Source organism: Miniopterus schreibersii (assembly GCF_964146895.1).
Source record: "Miniopterus schreibersii genome assembly, chromosome: 9".
Lineage (NCBI taxonomy): Eukaryota > Metazoa > Chordata > Mammalia > Chiroptera > Miniopteridae > Miniopterus > Miniopterus schreibersii.
In genome coordinates, this window is record NC_138118.1 from 58,573,851 (window position 1) to 58,592,717 (window position 18,867).

General features: G+C 36.4%; 1 protein-coding gene across 1 annotated transcript; it reads right to left on the bottom strand.

The window, feature by feature from the left end:
* Positions 1–2,201: 2,201 nt before the first annotated feature.
* On the bottom strand, positions 2,202–14,540 carry LRRD1 (leucine rich repeats and death domain containing 1; the record flags this gene model as incomplete). Its single annotated transcript, XM_081147004.1, has 5 exons — positions 2,202–2,382; positions 3,272–3,389; positions 5,548–5,709; positions 8,919–9,117; positions 12,588–14,540. The coding sequence occupies 5 exons, from the start codon at positions 14,538–14,540 to the stop codon at positions 2,202–2,204; spliced, it is 2,613 nt and encodes an 870-aa protein (XP_081003130.1).
* Positions 14,541–18,867: the final 4,327 nt, after the last annotated feature.

Genomic DNA, 18,867 nt, shown 5'->3' on the forward strand with positions numbered 1-18,867 from the left:
GCAGCCATTTCTCCAGAGAGCTCTTCCATCTCAGCTCAACCTTGAGGCTCTGCTCACTTTATTCCTCAATAAGATGCTACTCTCTGACAGGAAGGGTCAGTCCCTTAAAATTCCCCAGACCACACTATCTAAATAGGAATTTATCTTTACAGCTTTACTGAAGGATTGTCATTAATAAAATTTTAGAACCCAAGAGAAAACTAAAATCAGTTGCTAAATAAGACTATTTCTAAAGAGAAAGAAAAAAATGTTAAACAGTTCATGGGGATGGAAGTTTCCTTCATGGATACATCAGTATCTGGTTGTATTGCCTAAAATTTACTCTCTGTCAGGAACAGAGACTTACTTACTTCACTGCTCCTCAGTGAAAGGGCTCTCTTTAATTCCTACTGTAAAAATCTCCATTTAGGAGAACTCTAATCCCCAGATATTATTTCACCCTAGGATCCACCGCTCAGCCACACCCAAACTCCAACCCTCCCCTCCCCAGCAGGGCAGTTAACAGTACACAATTATGCAAAACTTTTCTCTGAGTTTTTCAGTAAGAGGCAGTTAAGCAAAACTGTCCTATTTAACACTTCAAGTCCAGGTCCCGCAAGTCTCTATACCAGTTTGAACTGTACCTCTTCATTTCTTCTGTAGTTTTCTGGTAACTTATTGGACCACACACAGACACACAGACACACACACACAGACACACACACACACAGACACACACACACACACACACACACACACCCCCAAGGACAAACATTTCTCAGCTCTGGGACAATGTAAGGCCAAGTAAAGGAAGAGAAACATTTTCCTAAATACAGCGAAATTCATACAGATTTCCCTGCTCTTAACAGAGATGGCACTGTACATGATTATGCAGAGAGAAGTGGTTTCCCATTGTGCATCCTCTGGGTTTCAAACTGTCCCAACTAGAGCATTTGAAATAATAGGACTATTTACTGCTGATGGATACTTTTCAGTGACACAAAAAGATCTGGCAGTAGCTTTGAAATTATATCTTTACAATACTAGGTCACAGCAAATGATCACTATCTGTGTTTTTCTTTGTTGCTTGCACTTTGGTGTCATATCCAAGAAACCATTGCCTAACCCAAGGTCATAAAAATTTATGCCTGTGTTTTCTTCTAAGAGTTTTATAGTTTTACCTCTTAGTATAGGACCAATCCATTTAGAGTTCATTTTTGCATGCGGATATTCCGTTTTCTCAGCACTATTTATTGAAATGCTTAAGTTTTAGAAGCCATGTGTCTGTCAGAGAGGCAACAACTATGGGTCCTGGATCCAGGAAATCCTGGGTTTGAAATACAGAGCCTGCATCTAATAAAGATACATATACACATACATACCCTGTTAGTTCTGTTTCTCTGGAGAACCCTGACTAATACAGCTGGATCCATCTCTCTCTCTCCATCCAGCTCTCAGACAGACTACTACAAGGTGTGCAGGATAGACCAACACTCATAACCTACCAGCAGAAAGAGTACATCTTCTCTGATAGCTGTGCAGAAAGGTCCAAGGGAAATTCTTAATAGTGTGGCTTGCGCCAAATGGCTTTCCCTGAATCATTCACTGTAGTTAGATGGGTAAAAGACCATGGTATTAGTAGCTTCAGGGGTGGGGGAAGATGACTGCATATGACAAGGTCAGCTCTACCTAAAATATATGAAATGGGTTCCCCATATGACAGAGTGTTAGAGGGGAGAGGCATACATGACAGGCAAGACCACTCCACCAGTCCTGTCTGGACACTCAACTAGAGGATTACTGACCCTGCCTTGGTTTATGTTTAGCAAAGCTATCCCATTCCTAATAGAGAAACAGTAGGGATAGTACATTGATTTCAGTTTTAAGGCAGCATCTAAAAAGAAACTGCTTCTGCTTTCTAACTCCAATAAAAGTTACTAATGACCTTATTACCTATAAACCTAGGGTTGTATAAAAGCATTATATAACAAAGAATTTTTAAATGGAATTACTTATTTTTAAAATTCATTATCATAATTCCAGAGCAATAGAACAAATACACAAAAGTGTCTAATATTTTATTTTAACATATTAGAGTGGTAGTATAAATTGTTATCCACTTAGAAATGTGTGTAAAGAGACATGACATGCAATTCCCTTATATCCAGTTTTAATTATATAAGTGCATCATAAGTTTTCTGTTTTTATTATAGATACACTGTTCAGAATTTAATTGCAGATGCAGAAAGTTTCAAAGCTGTTATTTTGTCCATAATTTCATATGCTCCTATCATAGTTAGCGCACGAGTTAGTTGGTCTCTTAAAGCAGTAGTGGACGAGCTGTTACTTTCCATTTTCCACCTCTCAAGTGCTTGGAGGACTCTCTCTTTTAATGGAACAGTGCTGAAAAAGTTTTTAAATAATAATTATATAAAGAACATTGTTTTAAACTACCAAATATTGTATGTCTAGGTTTTTAAACAGATTTACCAGACTGAAGTGAGGATTAAATGAATTGGTAAACATAGTCTACATAAAAATTTAGCAGAGTTTAGCACATAGAAAGGAAATGTTAGCCCTGAGCCACCTTGCTTCCTTGTAGAAAATCAACAATTCAATTAACATTCAATTCTGATTTACTCGAGGCCTCAAAACAAAATTATGGATTATTCCCTATAAACCAGTACACTACTGCTACAGTACCACATGGTTTATAACTTGATCTCATGTACAGTACCACATGGTTTATAACTTGATCTCATGACAACTCTCTTAGATAAGTTTATCCATTTTACCAGTGAAGAAACTGAGGCACAGAAAAGTAAAGAGAATTGCCTGAGGTCACAAAACTGGTTGGGATTTAAAGCTAAGCAGTCTGTGACTCTGTTGGGTGTTGTCCCGTGCACCAGGAGGTTGTCAGTGGGATTCCCTGTCAGAGCACGTCATCATTGCCAGCTCGATGCCCAGTAGGGGGCATGCAGAAGACAGTCGGTTTCTCTCTTCTCTGCATCCCATCAATGTGTCTCTCCCTCTCTCTTCCTTCCTCTCTAAGAATCAGTAAAGTATTCTTTAAAAAAATAAAAATAAAGCTAAGCAGTCTGTCCTTAGAGCCCTTGCTCTTAACTACTTCCTATACCCACATGGGTCTTAAATATATAATAAACTAAAATTAGTGTTTTATAGCAGATTAGAATTCATGTTAATATGAATGTTTCAAAACCAGGTAATATTAATATAATATAAATCAGAACATAAGAATAACCTTATACCAAATGTTGTCATTCATACATACCTCTTTGTAGACATGTCTGTTTCTGAGATTACCACATTTAATTTTTTACACAAAAATTTAAAATTTGTTTCAGTGATGTTGTTGGCAACTATCTTGAAGATCTTCTCTAAGAGTTTCTCTATATTTGAATGTAAAAGAAAATTTAGGCCAATAATTTTGAAAAACATAGTATGTTTTGAGTTAATATTACATCTAGGTTTCTTCGGTGCTCCTACCAAATGTATATGTCAAGTAAAATTGAAAAGTAAAACGCAGACCTGATACACAAACTGGCTTTTTTTATGTGCTTCTTTATGTCCTATCCTGAAAAGCCAAGTTCACATCTACTTTAAATACTGTGTAGGCCCTGGCGAGGTAGCTCAGTTGGTTAGAGCTTTGTCCCGATATGCCAAGGTTGCGGGTTTAATCTCCAGTCAGGGCATATACAAGAAGCAACCAATGAATGCATAAGTAAGTGGAACAGCAAATCAATGTTTCTCCCTCTCTCTCTTTCTCCTTCTTTCTTCCTTCCTCTCTCTCTCTAAAATCAATAAAATAAAATATATGGTGTATATGTGCATATTTTATATTCAAACACTTATTTAATGAATGTTGACTTAAATATAGAGTTTTTAGTTTATTTTTTAAAAGTTTCTAGCTAATTTGAACTATATTCATTTTTTTGCTGTTATCGACCCAAGGTACTTTGGGAATTTTTAAGTACCAACAATCTCCCACCCCTCTGTAATCATCTGAAATACGTTCTATGCTTTCTGTTTTTTAATTTTATTCATACCATTAATTCCTCAAGCGAGATTGTATGCTAATGATATAAACAAAAATCCAATCTTCTAGGTAAAATTTTTAGGAAGGGACCCCATTTTTTTTTTGTTAATTGTACAATAAATACATTTCCCATGATGACATCCTCTCTACTTTCCCTGAGCACCCAGCTTACAGTATGAAGGCCCCTTGGACATAAAGAAAGGAGGTAAATGGCTAGGGTTCTCTTGTTTTTACTGACTTTGATCTGTTGCCATTGCCCATTGTACTTTTGCCACAGAGGCTAGAACCACATGAATCCTCCTTCCTCAAGAACTGGAGTAACAGAATTTGAGCATGGAGGTTCATTCATGAAGTTTACAGCCTTCTCTAAAGCACTGTTACCTACCTAACAGGAATTATTTATGATCCTTGGAAACCCCTAAAATCTTTATTTTACAGAAATAAAGTTATCACAAAAATGTCCCTTTTTTATGATAATAATTAGCAGAACTGACTTGGTTATTAGCAAATTAGAGAAACAGTGACTGTGACTTTTCATTTTATTTCTTGGGGTTTTTCCATCATTGAGGCTCAAGTCTTGCAAAAGCTTCTGAATGATAGCCATATATATGGATGTATATTGCGGCTTACAAGAGGACTGTACATTTTTAGTGACCATCTCACTAGGTTATGAGATTATGCTGATGTATGCTTCTGATTACATAAGACAAGGGTACATGATTGATAATTTTGGGGCACAGTTTTATATATTCAGATTTTGTATATCCAGACTTCCCCAAACCTGGAACAATATTTATTAAATTGATTTAATACTTCTTAAATACTGCACTAAAATGGAGGACCTAAATCTGGATCCATTCTTAGATTGACAATGAGCGGCAAAGTCAGAGTTGTAGGAAAAAGCTTAGTTGCTGGAAAAGAATTGGAACTTCCCTCCCAGAGTCTTGGAGAAACCAGTCTCCATCTGGCCCAAGGAAGGACATTTAAAGAAAATGGACCTGCTTTGTGAAATAATCAGGACAACCAAAGGAGCACTTAAGGACAGAAGGAATGAAGACTGCCCAAGGACTGCAGACAGGTGATCATAGTGGGCCAAAAACTGACTGGCATCAATGAAAAGGCGCTATGGACTTCCTTGAAGGCCAAATATGACTTTTAGAACAACTATATATGGTGATACTGATCAGAAGTGCTGAAGAAATATGGGTGTAAATTCTCTGAGTCTGGCCACAACCATGATGAAAAACCTATTGAAGGGCACTGAGACCAATAGGTGGGAAGCAACGCAACCCACTGACCTCTTGAATTTAACTGTTGGTTCAATTATTCAATTTGATTGAACCCAGATTAAATAATCTGAATTACCAAAATAAACTCTTAACCTGGGGAAGATGATAAATATTTTAATGTCTCTGCCAGATTAAAAGATTCTAATTAAAGCAAACTATCTTTTTATTTACAGATGACATATAGAAAATAACTCATAAGCTAGTCACTCACTCATCACCTACCATCTCTTTCTTCTGTCCTCTGTAGATAGCATGCAATAGTATGCAGTTGTTTTCCTTTACAGATTTCCATTGGAGGTCTCAGCAAAGGGTTATCATCAAAATTTATATCCTTCAGCGAAGAAAGGTTATGAATACCACTAGGCAGAGCTGTAAGATTATTTCCTAATAGAAAAAAATTATAATTGAATTGTACCTTTTTCTGTAAAAGAAAACTATGGAGACAAATAACTATCTATAGGGCATCTACTGCATCTCACTGGCAAAGTACCAGAGAACCTCAACATGCTGGCTAATTGTAAGTCATAAGTTCTTACTGTTGTCCACTTGCTAGGATTGAAAAAGAGGAAGTATAGAAGTGACAGTGGTTCCTTTCTCTCCTGGAGGATGGCAAAATGAGAAAAGAGGCTTTCCTCCTATAATACAGGAAAGGACTTTAGAGTAGGTGTGATGGTAATTTTTTAAATAAACTTTTATTTGGAATAATTTCAGGTTTACAGAAAAGTTGCAGAAATTGTAGGGAGTTCCTTGTGTACTCCTCAGCTAGTTTTAGTTTCCCCTAATGTTATCATCTTGTTACAGTGTTACATTTGTCAAATTTAAGAAACTAACATTGGCACATTACTATTAAACTTTGGACATTTTGGGATTTCATTAGGTTTTCCATCAATGTCCTTTTCCTGTTCAGAATCCATTTCAGGACAGCGCACTGCACACAGCTATTAGTCTCCTCTGGTCTGTGGCAGTTTCTGTCTTTCCTTGTTTTCATGATATTGATAGTTTGAGTTGTACTGGTTAAGTATGTTGTAGAATATTCCTTAACTTGAGTTTACCTGGTATATTTTCTCATGATTAGACTGGAGTTATAGATTTTTGGAAAGAATACAATAAGGTGAAGTGTCCTCATCATATCACATCAGGGTACCTGATACCCCCATGACATCAGAAGGGATATTAAACTTGATCCCTTGGCTAAAATAGTGTCTGCCAGGTTTCTCCAATATAGTGTTTGGATTTCTTTTTCTTTTTCATACTGTTTTTTAGAATAGAGTTACTAAGCCTAGTCCATCCTCAAGTAGGGATTAAGCTAATAACAGTCCTTCAAAATATATGAAAAAATTGACAAAGCAAAAATTATACAATTCCACAAATATAGTTGTAGATTTTAACACCCCTCCCTAAGCAATTAATGTAGCAAGACATACATATTAGTAAAGATAGGCGAGTTCAACAAGATTATCAATCACCTAGACCCATATGAATATCAGTTCATAAAACATTCTACCTAACATTTGCAAAATACTTTTAGGAGTAAATCACATGTATATCAAGGTAGCTTATATGCTGGGCCATAAAGCTAGTCCCAGTAAGTTTAAAAGGATTGAAATCACAGTTTAGATGACCACAAGGAAACAATTGCTTTCCTATGTGTCTATCAATAGTAGAATAAATGAAAGAGTATATTCATATAGTGGACTATATACAGCATTAAGAGTGAATTGTCTACAACTACACAGAATAATATGAATGAATTTCACAAACATTATGTTGAGTGAAAGAATCCATACACAAAAGAGTACATGCTTTGTGATTTCATTTAAGATACACTATTGGAAATCATGATAATAGTTAACCTTGGTTGAGAGAGGGGAGAGAAATGATTGAAGGGAGCAAAAAGGGGTTTCTGGGAAAGCCCTGTTTCTTGATCTAAGTCCTCACATATGGGCTTTTTCGGTATGTGAAAATTCATTGAGTTGTACATATACAAGTACTTTTTAAAAAATTGAGATATAATGGAAATATCAGGCGAGCAACATAATTTGATGTTTGTATATATTGTGAAATGATTACCATAAGTCTATTTAAAATTCATCACCATATATTGTTATAAATTTTTTCTTGCAATAAGAACTTTTAAGACCTACTCTCTTAGCAACTTTCAAATATACAATAAAGTATTATTAACTATAGTCATCATACTGTACATTACATCCCCATGATTCATTTATTTTATAACTAGAAGTTTGTACCTTTTGACCCCTTTCACCCATTTTTCCCACCCCTCACTCCCCCAACCTCTGGCAATCACCAATCTGTTCTCTGTATCTATGAATTTTTGTTTGTTTGTTTGTTTGTTTGTTTTAAAGATTCCACATATAAGTGAGATTATTAGTGTTTGTCCTTCTCTGACTTATTTCACTTAGCATAGTGCCCTCAAGGTTCATCCATGTCACAAATGGCAAGACTTCCTTCTGTTTATGGAGGAATAATATTCCATTATATATATAATGGAATATATATACATTCTATACATATATACATATACATTGTATACATATATAATGTATACACACACATACATAACACATTTTATTTATTCATCCTTCCACTGGGGCTGATAAATACCAGGAACATATATAAGGATATAGATAGCAGCAAGCAAATTGGAAGCAACTTAATTGTCTATCAACAGGATAATGGATTAATTGTTGTTTAAGCAGATAATTTAATATGCAGCATTTAAAATGAATGAAATAGGTCTGTGTATATACTAACATGAATTAATTTTAGAAATATGATGAATGAAAAAACAAGAATGGTAAATTACATACTATATATTATAAGTTTTAATAAAGTTTAAAAACACTTTTTGTGGATATATCTACATACATATATATAAACATGGATGCTAAAAAGATGTGCACCAATTTCAGTACAGTGATTACTTCTAGTTTGGGAAAAGGTACAAAAGGAAGTTTCAACTCTATTATTTTATTTCTTAATCAAAAATATCTCAAGTAAATATCACAAAATCAACATTCTTTATGTCTGGGAATAGGTACATAAGTACTTACTATTTTCTGTAAGTTTGAAATATTTCATAATAAAAATTATTTTTTAAAATACCAGTCTAGTATTTGTTGTGCTTTGGGAAATCTTTAGAGAGAGTGATTTACTTTTTGTTTGATAATGTAATGATTACCTTGTAAAAGACTGTAAGGTATTAGAATATAATATAGTATAGAAATGGGATCAAGGGAGCCAGCAGAGAAGGGAAAACAGAAAATGCTGCCTTAAGGTTGTATAGGTAGGTGTGTGTAAGGGGAGGGAGGAGGTCAGGTTCAAAAAGGAAAGAAAAGATATAGGCAGAGAAGACAGAATGAAAAAATGTTCCGGTTCCCCAAATGCATTATAACCTCTTTCAGGGAAGGAACCGGGCCTTATGCTCTGCTCACACGTTATGTACCTCTGATGACCATTCCCTTCCAATGGGCGCTTAATACATTATCTTATCTGTTTGCCGTTCTGTCTTGTTAGTAAAATTTGTAACCTAGACACTAATACTCTACTTATTGATTATGCTTGACACTCACCACTCAAGTTTAGTTGTTGGAGTTTGTTTAGAGATAGAAAAGATGGTGGCAGATAACTTATTTGATTATTGCATGCATTTAAACTAACCAAACTTCTCAATTCCCCTATATTTCTTGGAATCTCTCGGATTGCATTATTTGAGATATCAAGTCCTTTAAGTTGAGTCATATTAGACAGCTCTTGTGGAAGTCTTGATAACTGTAACAAAGATTTAACAATTATATTTTAATAATTATTTCTATGACTGAAGATTCTAAAATCAAATGGAAGGAGGGAATTTCTTGTCTTACAAAGAAGATTTTTTCACTATGTCACAAATTCCTGTGACCCCTTTGCTAAAACCCACCACATACTGTGTGGTATACGAGTACTGACTCATGCTACCAATTCGACCCTGGGCTTTCCTCACTCTCTAAACACTCCATGTTCATTGCCACCTTGTCCCTTCCTAAATCTGACCCTGCTTTGGTTTATTGTCTTCCCTGAATTCTTTTCCATTTATCCTGCCCCACATTTGATTTCATTATTCCTAATCTCATCAACACTTTTTTTAGTCTCTTGTGTGTTTTCCTTGGATTTTTAAATGACAATATACCTTTTATACTTTTTGTATGCGTGTTCCTAAGCTTGGTGCGTTTTGAGTATATGTTCAGTAAACCCCTTTAGAATGGATTCACACAGTTTGGCAATTTAACTTCAAATTAATATTCCTGGTACAAAAAGCACTGCAAAATAACAGGAATTAATATACTCTACTAAGGTGAAGAAAAAAGGTGTACATTCAGAGAAACAAGGCCTTCACAAATGGCTTTTGAAACAAAGGAGGCTCTATGAGTAAATAAAAGAGTGTTGAATCTACAGGCCCCTTAGAAATATCCAAGCAAGGTAAATACTGGATATTGTGCTCAGTGTTCTTCCAGATATAAAAGAAGCATAAGAGACGGCCCCTAACTTCAAGGAGAGTAAAGTTTAGTTCAGGGGACAACACGTACGCATATGAAAAATCAGGAAACAGCATTAAGTAAGAGGTAACCCAGAGCCAAATAAAGAGTATGGAACAGAGATGTGGATGTGTAGAGAGGGAGATAAGCTTGGGGAAGGAGCATGGAACCTGGTTACAGGAAGACGTGAGAGCCGGACCTGTGAGGCAGGAGGCAAGATCAAGGCGTGTAGGAAGGTCCATAGTTTGACATTCTTTCAAACAAATGTTCTTGAACTGCTTGCTCAGCACTTATTAGAGGAAGTGCCTGGGAGCTGCCTGATGGCCAAGCTACTGTGGAAGGAAGATTCCTTCTTCGAACCCTTCTTCACGTCGCAAAATAAAAGCCCAGAGTTTAACCTGACTCGTCTTCCGTTGACTGTTCAGCGGCCATCTGCTGTATATAAATTAGTCCTTTGGGTATGTCACCTCTATCCCAAGGAAGTTATCAGAGTGATCTTTCCCATCATATAGAATACCCTTGTTGAGAGGAGTTTTTGTAAATCATTCTTTTCTATCCGTTGACCTTTAAAACGATGTCGTAATGATGTGGACTGGTGGCTTTACAGCTACCCACCGTAAGGAGGCAATAGATATGCAGTCTGGATTCCTGAGAACGGTCCTCTGGGGTGAAGTCTGATAGTTTGGGTTTTTGAACCTTTATAGATTTTTAGACAAAGAGGAAGGCAAAGTGAGAGGATTACAAATTAGCTAAGAAACTCATTGATTATAATACAGAAAAAGGGTGAGAGATTGAAAAACACTGGCCCCTACACGCACCCAGATCAGGGAGTGAGCCCAAAACCTGGGCATGTGCCCTGACTGGGAATTGAAGCAGTGACCCGTCAGTGTACTGGATGACATCCATCCAACTGAGCCACGTGGGCCAGGCCTGAAGTCTGACAGTTTTGACAAGTTCTGAGAAAGGGAGGAGACTGGATGAACGAGAATAGTCAGGAGGCTCCTAGAGTAGTCTAGGCACAACATGAGTGATAACCATGGACCAGGATGGACACAGTGACACTGGAAAATGGGGGAGATCACCCAAGACCTTTTTCAGAGAAAAAAAGAGACAATTCTGGTGTAAGATCCAGTATCATGGTGATGGAAAAGGAACAGTCAGAGATGATTCCATGATTTGTAGATTGGCAGGGTTAAAGAAAGTGGCATCACAAACAGAAATGGAGAGGTTTGGAATGGGAGAAAGGAAAGTTTGAAGTTGTGTTGAACTTGATCCAATAGAAGAATAAAAGAACAGAATTTCCGGGGAAATTAAGAATTGTGGGACTAGACCACGGGTGAGAGATCAGCCGCAGTTATGTGAGGGTGTGGTGAGGTCTAGGAAGGAGTTAATAGAAAAGAGAAAATTAAGAACACAACCTGTACACTCCCACAGTAAGATGCAGGAGGGAAAAGTGAGAGGATTACAAATTAGCTAAAGAATTCATTGATTATAATACAGAAAAAGTGTCTTTTAATAAAAGAGCATCTTTTAAAACACATGTATCATTATTCATTCCATCCACTTAAGCAACTATTCCCTGGAGTAGCCTTTCCGGAAATGTACGGTATAGCAGGTGTTAGGTTAAAAAAGGTGAAATAAGTTTGGGAAATATGGATTAAATAGACACAAATCAGTTTCTTTAGTGCAGGACTCTTTAGAGCTTTTAATATACTAACATTGACTGTGATTCTAAGAGAGAACCCAGTGCTTCTCAAAGCCAGTTGAAATAGGAACCCCTCTACCTCTCTCTACTCTCTTTTGAAGCAGCTCATGGCACTAGTTTTTTTAGGAACAGACTTTGGGAAATCTTGCTCTAGATAATAGTCTGGCCTCTATCAAAGGATTTTAATTTGATTGTGGTAGTCAAATTAAAGATAGCCGGTTAATGTCCTTCTCATTAAAAGAAGTCAATATAAATCAGTAATATTTTAAAAGTAGTTCATAAAATTCACTCTTAGAGTTTGAGTAAAATTAAATGCTAAACTATAAGAACATTTATTCCCATTGATCTGGCAATTTTTAAGGGAAAATTACCTAAGGAAATAGTAAAATATGAAAAAGGCTATATTTAAAAAGTTTATCACATGCATTATTTATGATGATGAAAAATCACAACTTCCCTAAATGCTTAACAGAGATTAGTTGCTTAACAATGTATTGGTTATAACAATCATGTTATATCATGGGGAAATGCTTATAACACATTAAGTGAAAATAGAAGAATTTAATCTTGAATGTAATCTTTTTATAATGGCTTATAAAACCATACACATAAGGAAAAAAAAGATTGAGAGTGCGTTTTCAACATATAACCAGTAATTATAGTACAATGATGTACTTATAGAATGATTTTTTTTTTTTTACTTTTCTCAATTTTCCAAATTTCCAGTAATGTGTTTATATTAATCCATAACTTTAAAACTCCTTTTATAATTAAACTAAAATAAAAAGGTATGTATGTAATTATCAGCTTTACTTGGCATTTCATTTTAATGAAATATGCTCCTATAAAGCTTTGCATTGAGAACTGTATTTGTAAGCCATGTTAGAGGTTAAAAAAAGCCTATCCTTTAAAAAATAAAACAGTTCAGCTAAATTTAAAACACATACACATACACTACATCATAGTTTCTGATCCCCTCCAGTCCCCCCCCCCCCGCAAAGCCCAAAATATCAATCTCTTACCTTTTTCCCATTTATCTGACTTATATTTAGCTCTTCCAGTGATTGAAGTTGACACAGTTCAGTAGGAAAATATATAAATTGATTGCTTGAGATATTTAATTTCTGAATTCCTTTTAAGTTACAGATCTCTGAAGGGATTTTCTGTATTTGGTTTTCTGAAATATCAAGTACTTGCAAATTTGGTAAAGTGCACACTTCTATCGGGAAAGTTTCAAATTTATTACAGCATAAAATAAGAACGTGGAGTGATGCCATATTGGAAATAGATGGTGGAATTCCCCTTATTTGATTTTTACTAAGATCCAGGTATTGAAGATTAATAAGAGAACATAAGTGCTCAGAAAATGTGAGGAGTTTGTTTTCATTAAACTCTAAATGAAGCAGTTGTTTACTGAAAGATATATCCACAGGTATTTCTGAAATATAATTTCCATTAATACTCAAATAATAAAGATACTTTAAAGCACACAAACCTACTGGAAAATACCTAATTTTATTTTGACTCAATTCAACTTCAGTTATTTTCCTGCAGTTTTTTATTTCAATGGGAACATCTGTGATCATATTTCCTGACAATTCTAGACTAAGCATATTATTAAGATATGAGATAGCTTCAGGTATTCTCACTATATTATTTCTGTTTAAATGGAATTTTCTTAAATTTTTGAGCTTGTGGATGTTCTTAGGAAGGTGTTTTAATTTATTATCACTAAGACTAAGGCATTCCAACATTACGCAGTGGGAAATATTCTCTGGTATTTTTTTCAATAAGTTTTTATCAAGTATTAGAATACTAAGTACCCTAAAATTTTCAATTTTGTTTGAAATAACTTCTAATTTATTGTCAGTCAGTTGGAGTTCTTGCATTTTGAGCAGTTGAAAAATTTCCACTGGCAAAAATATAAGTTTATTGTGACCCAGGAAAAGTTTTTCTAAATTTTTAAGCTCACTAATTTCTTTTGGCAAACTGCTTATCAGGTTTTCAGTAAGGTTTAGTGAAATTAACTTTGGAAGGAAGCACAGAGCTTTAGGAAATATTGTTAACTGATTATATTCCAGATTGAGAATGCTCAAGTTTTTTAAACTAGACAAGGTATCTGGTATATGGCTTAACTTATTTTTAGCCAAACTTAAAATTTCCAAGTTTCCAAGTCTTTCTAAGCCAGAAGGAATATTCTCAATGTAATTATTATTTAAAAAGAGTTCCCTCATATTCTCAAGCTGTGATATTTCATTAGGAATATGTGATATTTGGTTGTGACTGACATTTAATATCCTTAAATTGTGAAGTAACTGAATTTCAGATGGAAGTGATGATAACCCATTATCTTGCAAGGATAGAATTTCAAGTCCTAGCAGACCACCTAAGTCTGCTCCTTTAATACTTTCAATTTGGTTCTCATCTAAATATAGATATTTTACATATTTTGTTTTTAAAATTTCCTGAGGGAATTTTTGTAAGCCCTCGGCCTTGAGGTTAACAGTAAAGTTATCTGATCCTAAGTCAAGTCCTTTCTGGTTTTCTTCAGAGAATTGTGAACTAACTTTTCCTGGTATTTCATGAGATAGGAAGTCAACAAAAGCCTCATATTCAGCAGTCATCTGAATATCAGTAGTTACTGATAATGATGGACCTTGTGAAGTTTCAGTTGTTGACTGGGAGTTGTCATGTGTATCGACCATTTCGGAAAATTGAATGTTTCCTTGTTCTTCATTTCTCTCAGACTTACTTTCAGAGGAGGAGGTAACTGTATCATTGTGTACACCTACTGTGTCCATTCCAGGTTGTGTTTCACAAATTTGGTCGGAAGGTTCCCCATCAGAAGCTTCCTTTAACAAATCTGATGTATTTTTAATGAATCCAGGCTCCTCCACCAACTGTGATTTAGATTCTTCCCTGAATTGACTAGTGGTATCTTCTATCGCTTCTGAAATAGTCTCCTTTTCAGACATCTTATTTGCTGATAGGTTTTATACCAATACAAGATTGTAACTCAGTTTTAATTTTCATGTTTAATTTTTTTCCTTTGAACCTAGAAAACAAATGTTGGTATTAAAAGAAGAAATGTTAGCCCAGCTGGTATGGCTCAGCAGTTGAGCATCAACCTGTGATCCAGGAGATTGTGGTTCGATTCCTGGTCAGGGACCTGCCTGGGTTGCAGGTTCAATCCCCAGGAGGGTGTGTGCAGGAGGCAGCTGATCAATGACTCTCTCATCATTGATGTTTCAATCTCTCCCTCTCCCTTCTTCCCTCTCTGAAATCAGTAAAAATACATTTTAAAATAAATAAAAGACGTTATAAAAATGTCAAAATTACAAGTGAATTTTAATACACTTTGTATTCTATAATGAGTAATTTAATAAATATAAAAAAATACATTTATAACTAATTAATTTATATATAACTACTGGTTAAGGATGATTTATTGATTACATGTATCATGAAACTCTTGAAATCATATTAAAATTATAGAAAGAAAAAAGATTTTAAAAAATTAGAAAGGATACATAAAAGAATGAAAGAATTCAACAGATTTTTTGGAAGACAAAGGGGATAGTCAGTGGTCCCCCATGCCACATGCAGAGTTTCATGTGCATTGTGGACATTGTAGGCTTATATATGATACTGAAATGTCTTCTCCCAACAAATTTAGTACCTTATGACAATTTCCTGATTGGTAGAAGTAAAAATTCCTTAAGGGTTGCTTTCTGTAAGAGTATACTAGAAGTAAAACAACATTGTCAAGCGCTGAAGAATGACTTTAAGTGTTTTACGTGACTCCTCAGGTACCCGCACAGCTGGCGAGTATCCCTCCTCAGATGTCTGGGTCCCAGCTCACATAGGTCCCTTCTCCAAATCTGTAGTTTTTAATAACCCAACCCCTTTCCTTTGTACCTTTATCACCAGGATGGCACCTACTTCCTAGATTTACTCTCCCTGTGTTATTGCAGTTCCCTCTTACCTTTTCAGATCTCTAATACTTTTCTACACACCTCCCTAAATAAAATCCTTTCTATTAAACGGGTATGGTTTCAATATTTCACAAACTCTCTAAGAGAAGAGAAAAAGAGGGAACATTTTCCAACTTGTTTTATGAGATGAACACTAACCTTCACATCAACACCTAAGGAGGACAATCTGAAAAACAAAATTACAGGCCAATTTTACTCAAGGCAAAAATTCAAAAACATTAAAAAACTGTTCTAAAAATCAGCAATATAGGGATATTAAAAATAGCAGAGGACTGTGTGGAAACTACACTGACACTCCCCCAGGACCAAACTGGAATTACAACTAAAATATAGAAAAACCATCCTGAATAATCAACTGCAACTGAAGACAAGATGGAGAGCACCCTCATAACCAAGGAGGAAACGTGGAGACCACCTAGAGACTGGTAGGAAGTGCGGAGACATGAAAGGGCTGGCTGGGCTCCCACAGGCAGCAGCTGAAGGTCCAGAGGGATATCTCAGCTGTGGGGGTTCCCACTGAGGACTCTAGGGCCTAAACCCCGGGCTGGACTTCCCAGCCAAGAGCACCAGAACTGAGAAAGGTGCCCACATAACATCTGGCTGTGAAAAGCAGCCGGGTTTCTGTCTGCCAGGGAGAGACGGCTGGAACTGCAATCACCCTCTTAAAGAACCAACGCACAAAGTTTTGTGTGTAGCCACTAACCTTGGCCTCCAGCAGAGGAGGGCAGACTGGACTGGAGCTGTGTGAGGAGAATCTAGCATTGTGGGCTCCGGAGATAGAGCTCAGAGGGTAGACCTCTGGATTCCTGTGCCAAGTCATTCCTCCATACTGCAGAGGCATTTACCTTCCAAGCAGCTTTTGCCTGAGGGGGAAGCAATTGCCCCACCCTGCTGGAAAACCTCTCACAGTACCCCACGGAGTTTCTACAGCCTGAGGCTCATTAAGAGAATCAGATTAATCAGCCTGCAGGCAGAGGCAAACTTTAGAGTGCTTTGAGTCTGCTTGATCTGCTTCAGGACCTGGGCCTTGGAAAAGCAGACTTTGGTGTGCATCTTGGTCCTATCCAATGCACCCGGCCCCAACAGAGGGTATCTCAAGCCATGAGTTGTTAATAGCTTCAAACTGGGTACTCAAGGCCAGTCACAAACAGCATCTGACACTGGCCTGCTCCAGAGACCCTCCAAAAACACTGAGAGTCCTAGCAGGCCTACCTAATACATAGAAACAAACCCAAATAGGCAACCAAAATGGGGAAACAAAAATCAAGCCCCAAATGAAAGAATGAGAGAAGTCTCCAGATAAAGAGCTAAATGAAATGGAGATGAGCAATCTATCAGATAGAGAGTTTACAATACTGATTGTAAGGATGCTCAACAACATGAAAAAAAGATATGGAAACTATGAAAAATGACCAGTCAGAAATGAAGAATGACATAGCAGAAATAAAGAATACATTGGAAGGAATAAACAGAAGAGTAGAGGAAGCTGAAGATTGAATCAGGGAATTAGACAGGGTGGGGGAAAAAATCACTCAATCAGAGATCCAAAAAGAAAAAACAATTAAAAAACAGGACGACAGTCTAAGGGAGCTGTGGGACAACGTGAAATGTAACAACATTCACATTATAGGAATGCCAGAAGAGGTTGAAAGTAAGCAAGGGTTAGAGAACCTGTTTGAAGAATTAAAGGCAGAAAGCTTCCCTAACCTGGTCAAGGAAAAAGTCACACAAGTTCAGGAGGCACAGAGAGTCCCAAACGAGAAGAATCCAAAGAGGCCCATGCCCAGACACATCATAATTAAGATGCCAAGAATTCAAGACAAAGAGAGAATATTAAAGGCAGCTAGAGAAAAGCAATCTGTTACCTACAAAGGAGCCCCCATAAGGCTGACTTTTCATCAGAAACTCTACAGGCCAGAAGGAAATGGCATAAAGTATGCAAGGTAATGCAAAACAAGGATCTGAAACCAAGACTACTCTATCCAGCAAGGCTGTCATTCAAAATAGATGGTGAAATAAAGAGCTTCCCAAACCAAAAAAGGCTAAAGGAGTTTATCACCACCAGACCAGCACTGCAGGAGATGTTAAAGGAGCTGCTATAATTAGAAGTAGAAGTAGAAGCACTTCGAGAAATGTTAAAGGGACTGCTGTAATAATAAGAAATAGAGAGAGAAACATAGGCATAAAGAATTAAAATGGCAATAAATAAGGATCTCTCAGTAATAACCTTAGGACTTTAAGGGAGAGATCAAGAGCAATACAGTCATAGTCCTGGACCTTAACACCTCACTGGATAGATCTTCCAGACAAAAAGTTAACACAGAAACAGTGACTCTAAATGGCAGACTAGATCAGATGGACTTACTTGATATTTACAGAACATTTCACCCCCTAACTGCAGAATATACATACCTCTGAAGTGCACATGGGTCATTCTCAAAGATAGAACATGTTAGGACACAAAACCAGTCTCTACAAGTTCAAGAAGACTGAAATCATATCAAGCACCTCAGATCACAAGGGCATGAAATTAGAAACCAACTACAGTAAAAACACTCAAAAACATTCAAACACATGGAGGCTAAATAGCATGTTACTAAACAATGAATGGGTTACCAATAATACCAAGAAAGAAATCAAAAACTTCCTGGAAACAAACGAAAATGAACACGCAACTGCCCAAAATTTATGGGACACAGCGAAAGCAGACCTAAGAGGAAAGTTCATAGCACTACAGGCCTACTTCAAAAAGCAAGAAAATTTTTTAGTAAACTATCTAACCCTACAACTTAAAGAATTAGAAAGCTCCCCTGTGAAGCCAACTGGACCAGAGCTTTTGTTTGCTGGGAGTTTTTTTTATTACTGCTTCTATTTCATCAGTTGTTACGAGCTTATTCAGGTTTTCTGATTCTTCCTGATTCAGTTTTACATGATCTCACTCACATGTGGAATCTAATAAAGAAAACAGACTGAGGAACAAAAGAGATCCAGAGACATAGAAGCATGGAACAGACTGATGTATCTCAGTGGGAAGGCGGGGGTGGGGGAGTGGGTAGGGAGAGACTAATCAAAGAACTTATATGCATATATGCATAACCCATGGACACAGACAATAGTTTGGTGAAGAAGGCCTGGGGTGGGGGGCGGATGCGAGGTGGAGGGAATCAATGGGGAAAAATGGGGGGAATATCTGTAATACTTTCAACAATAAAGGTAAATTTTTAAAAAATTATAAAAGCAGCAATATATAAATAGGAAAATGTTTTGTGATTAAGTTGCATTTGTCCCAGAAATGCAAGTTTGGATT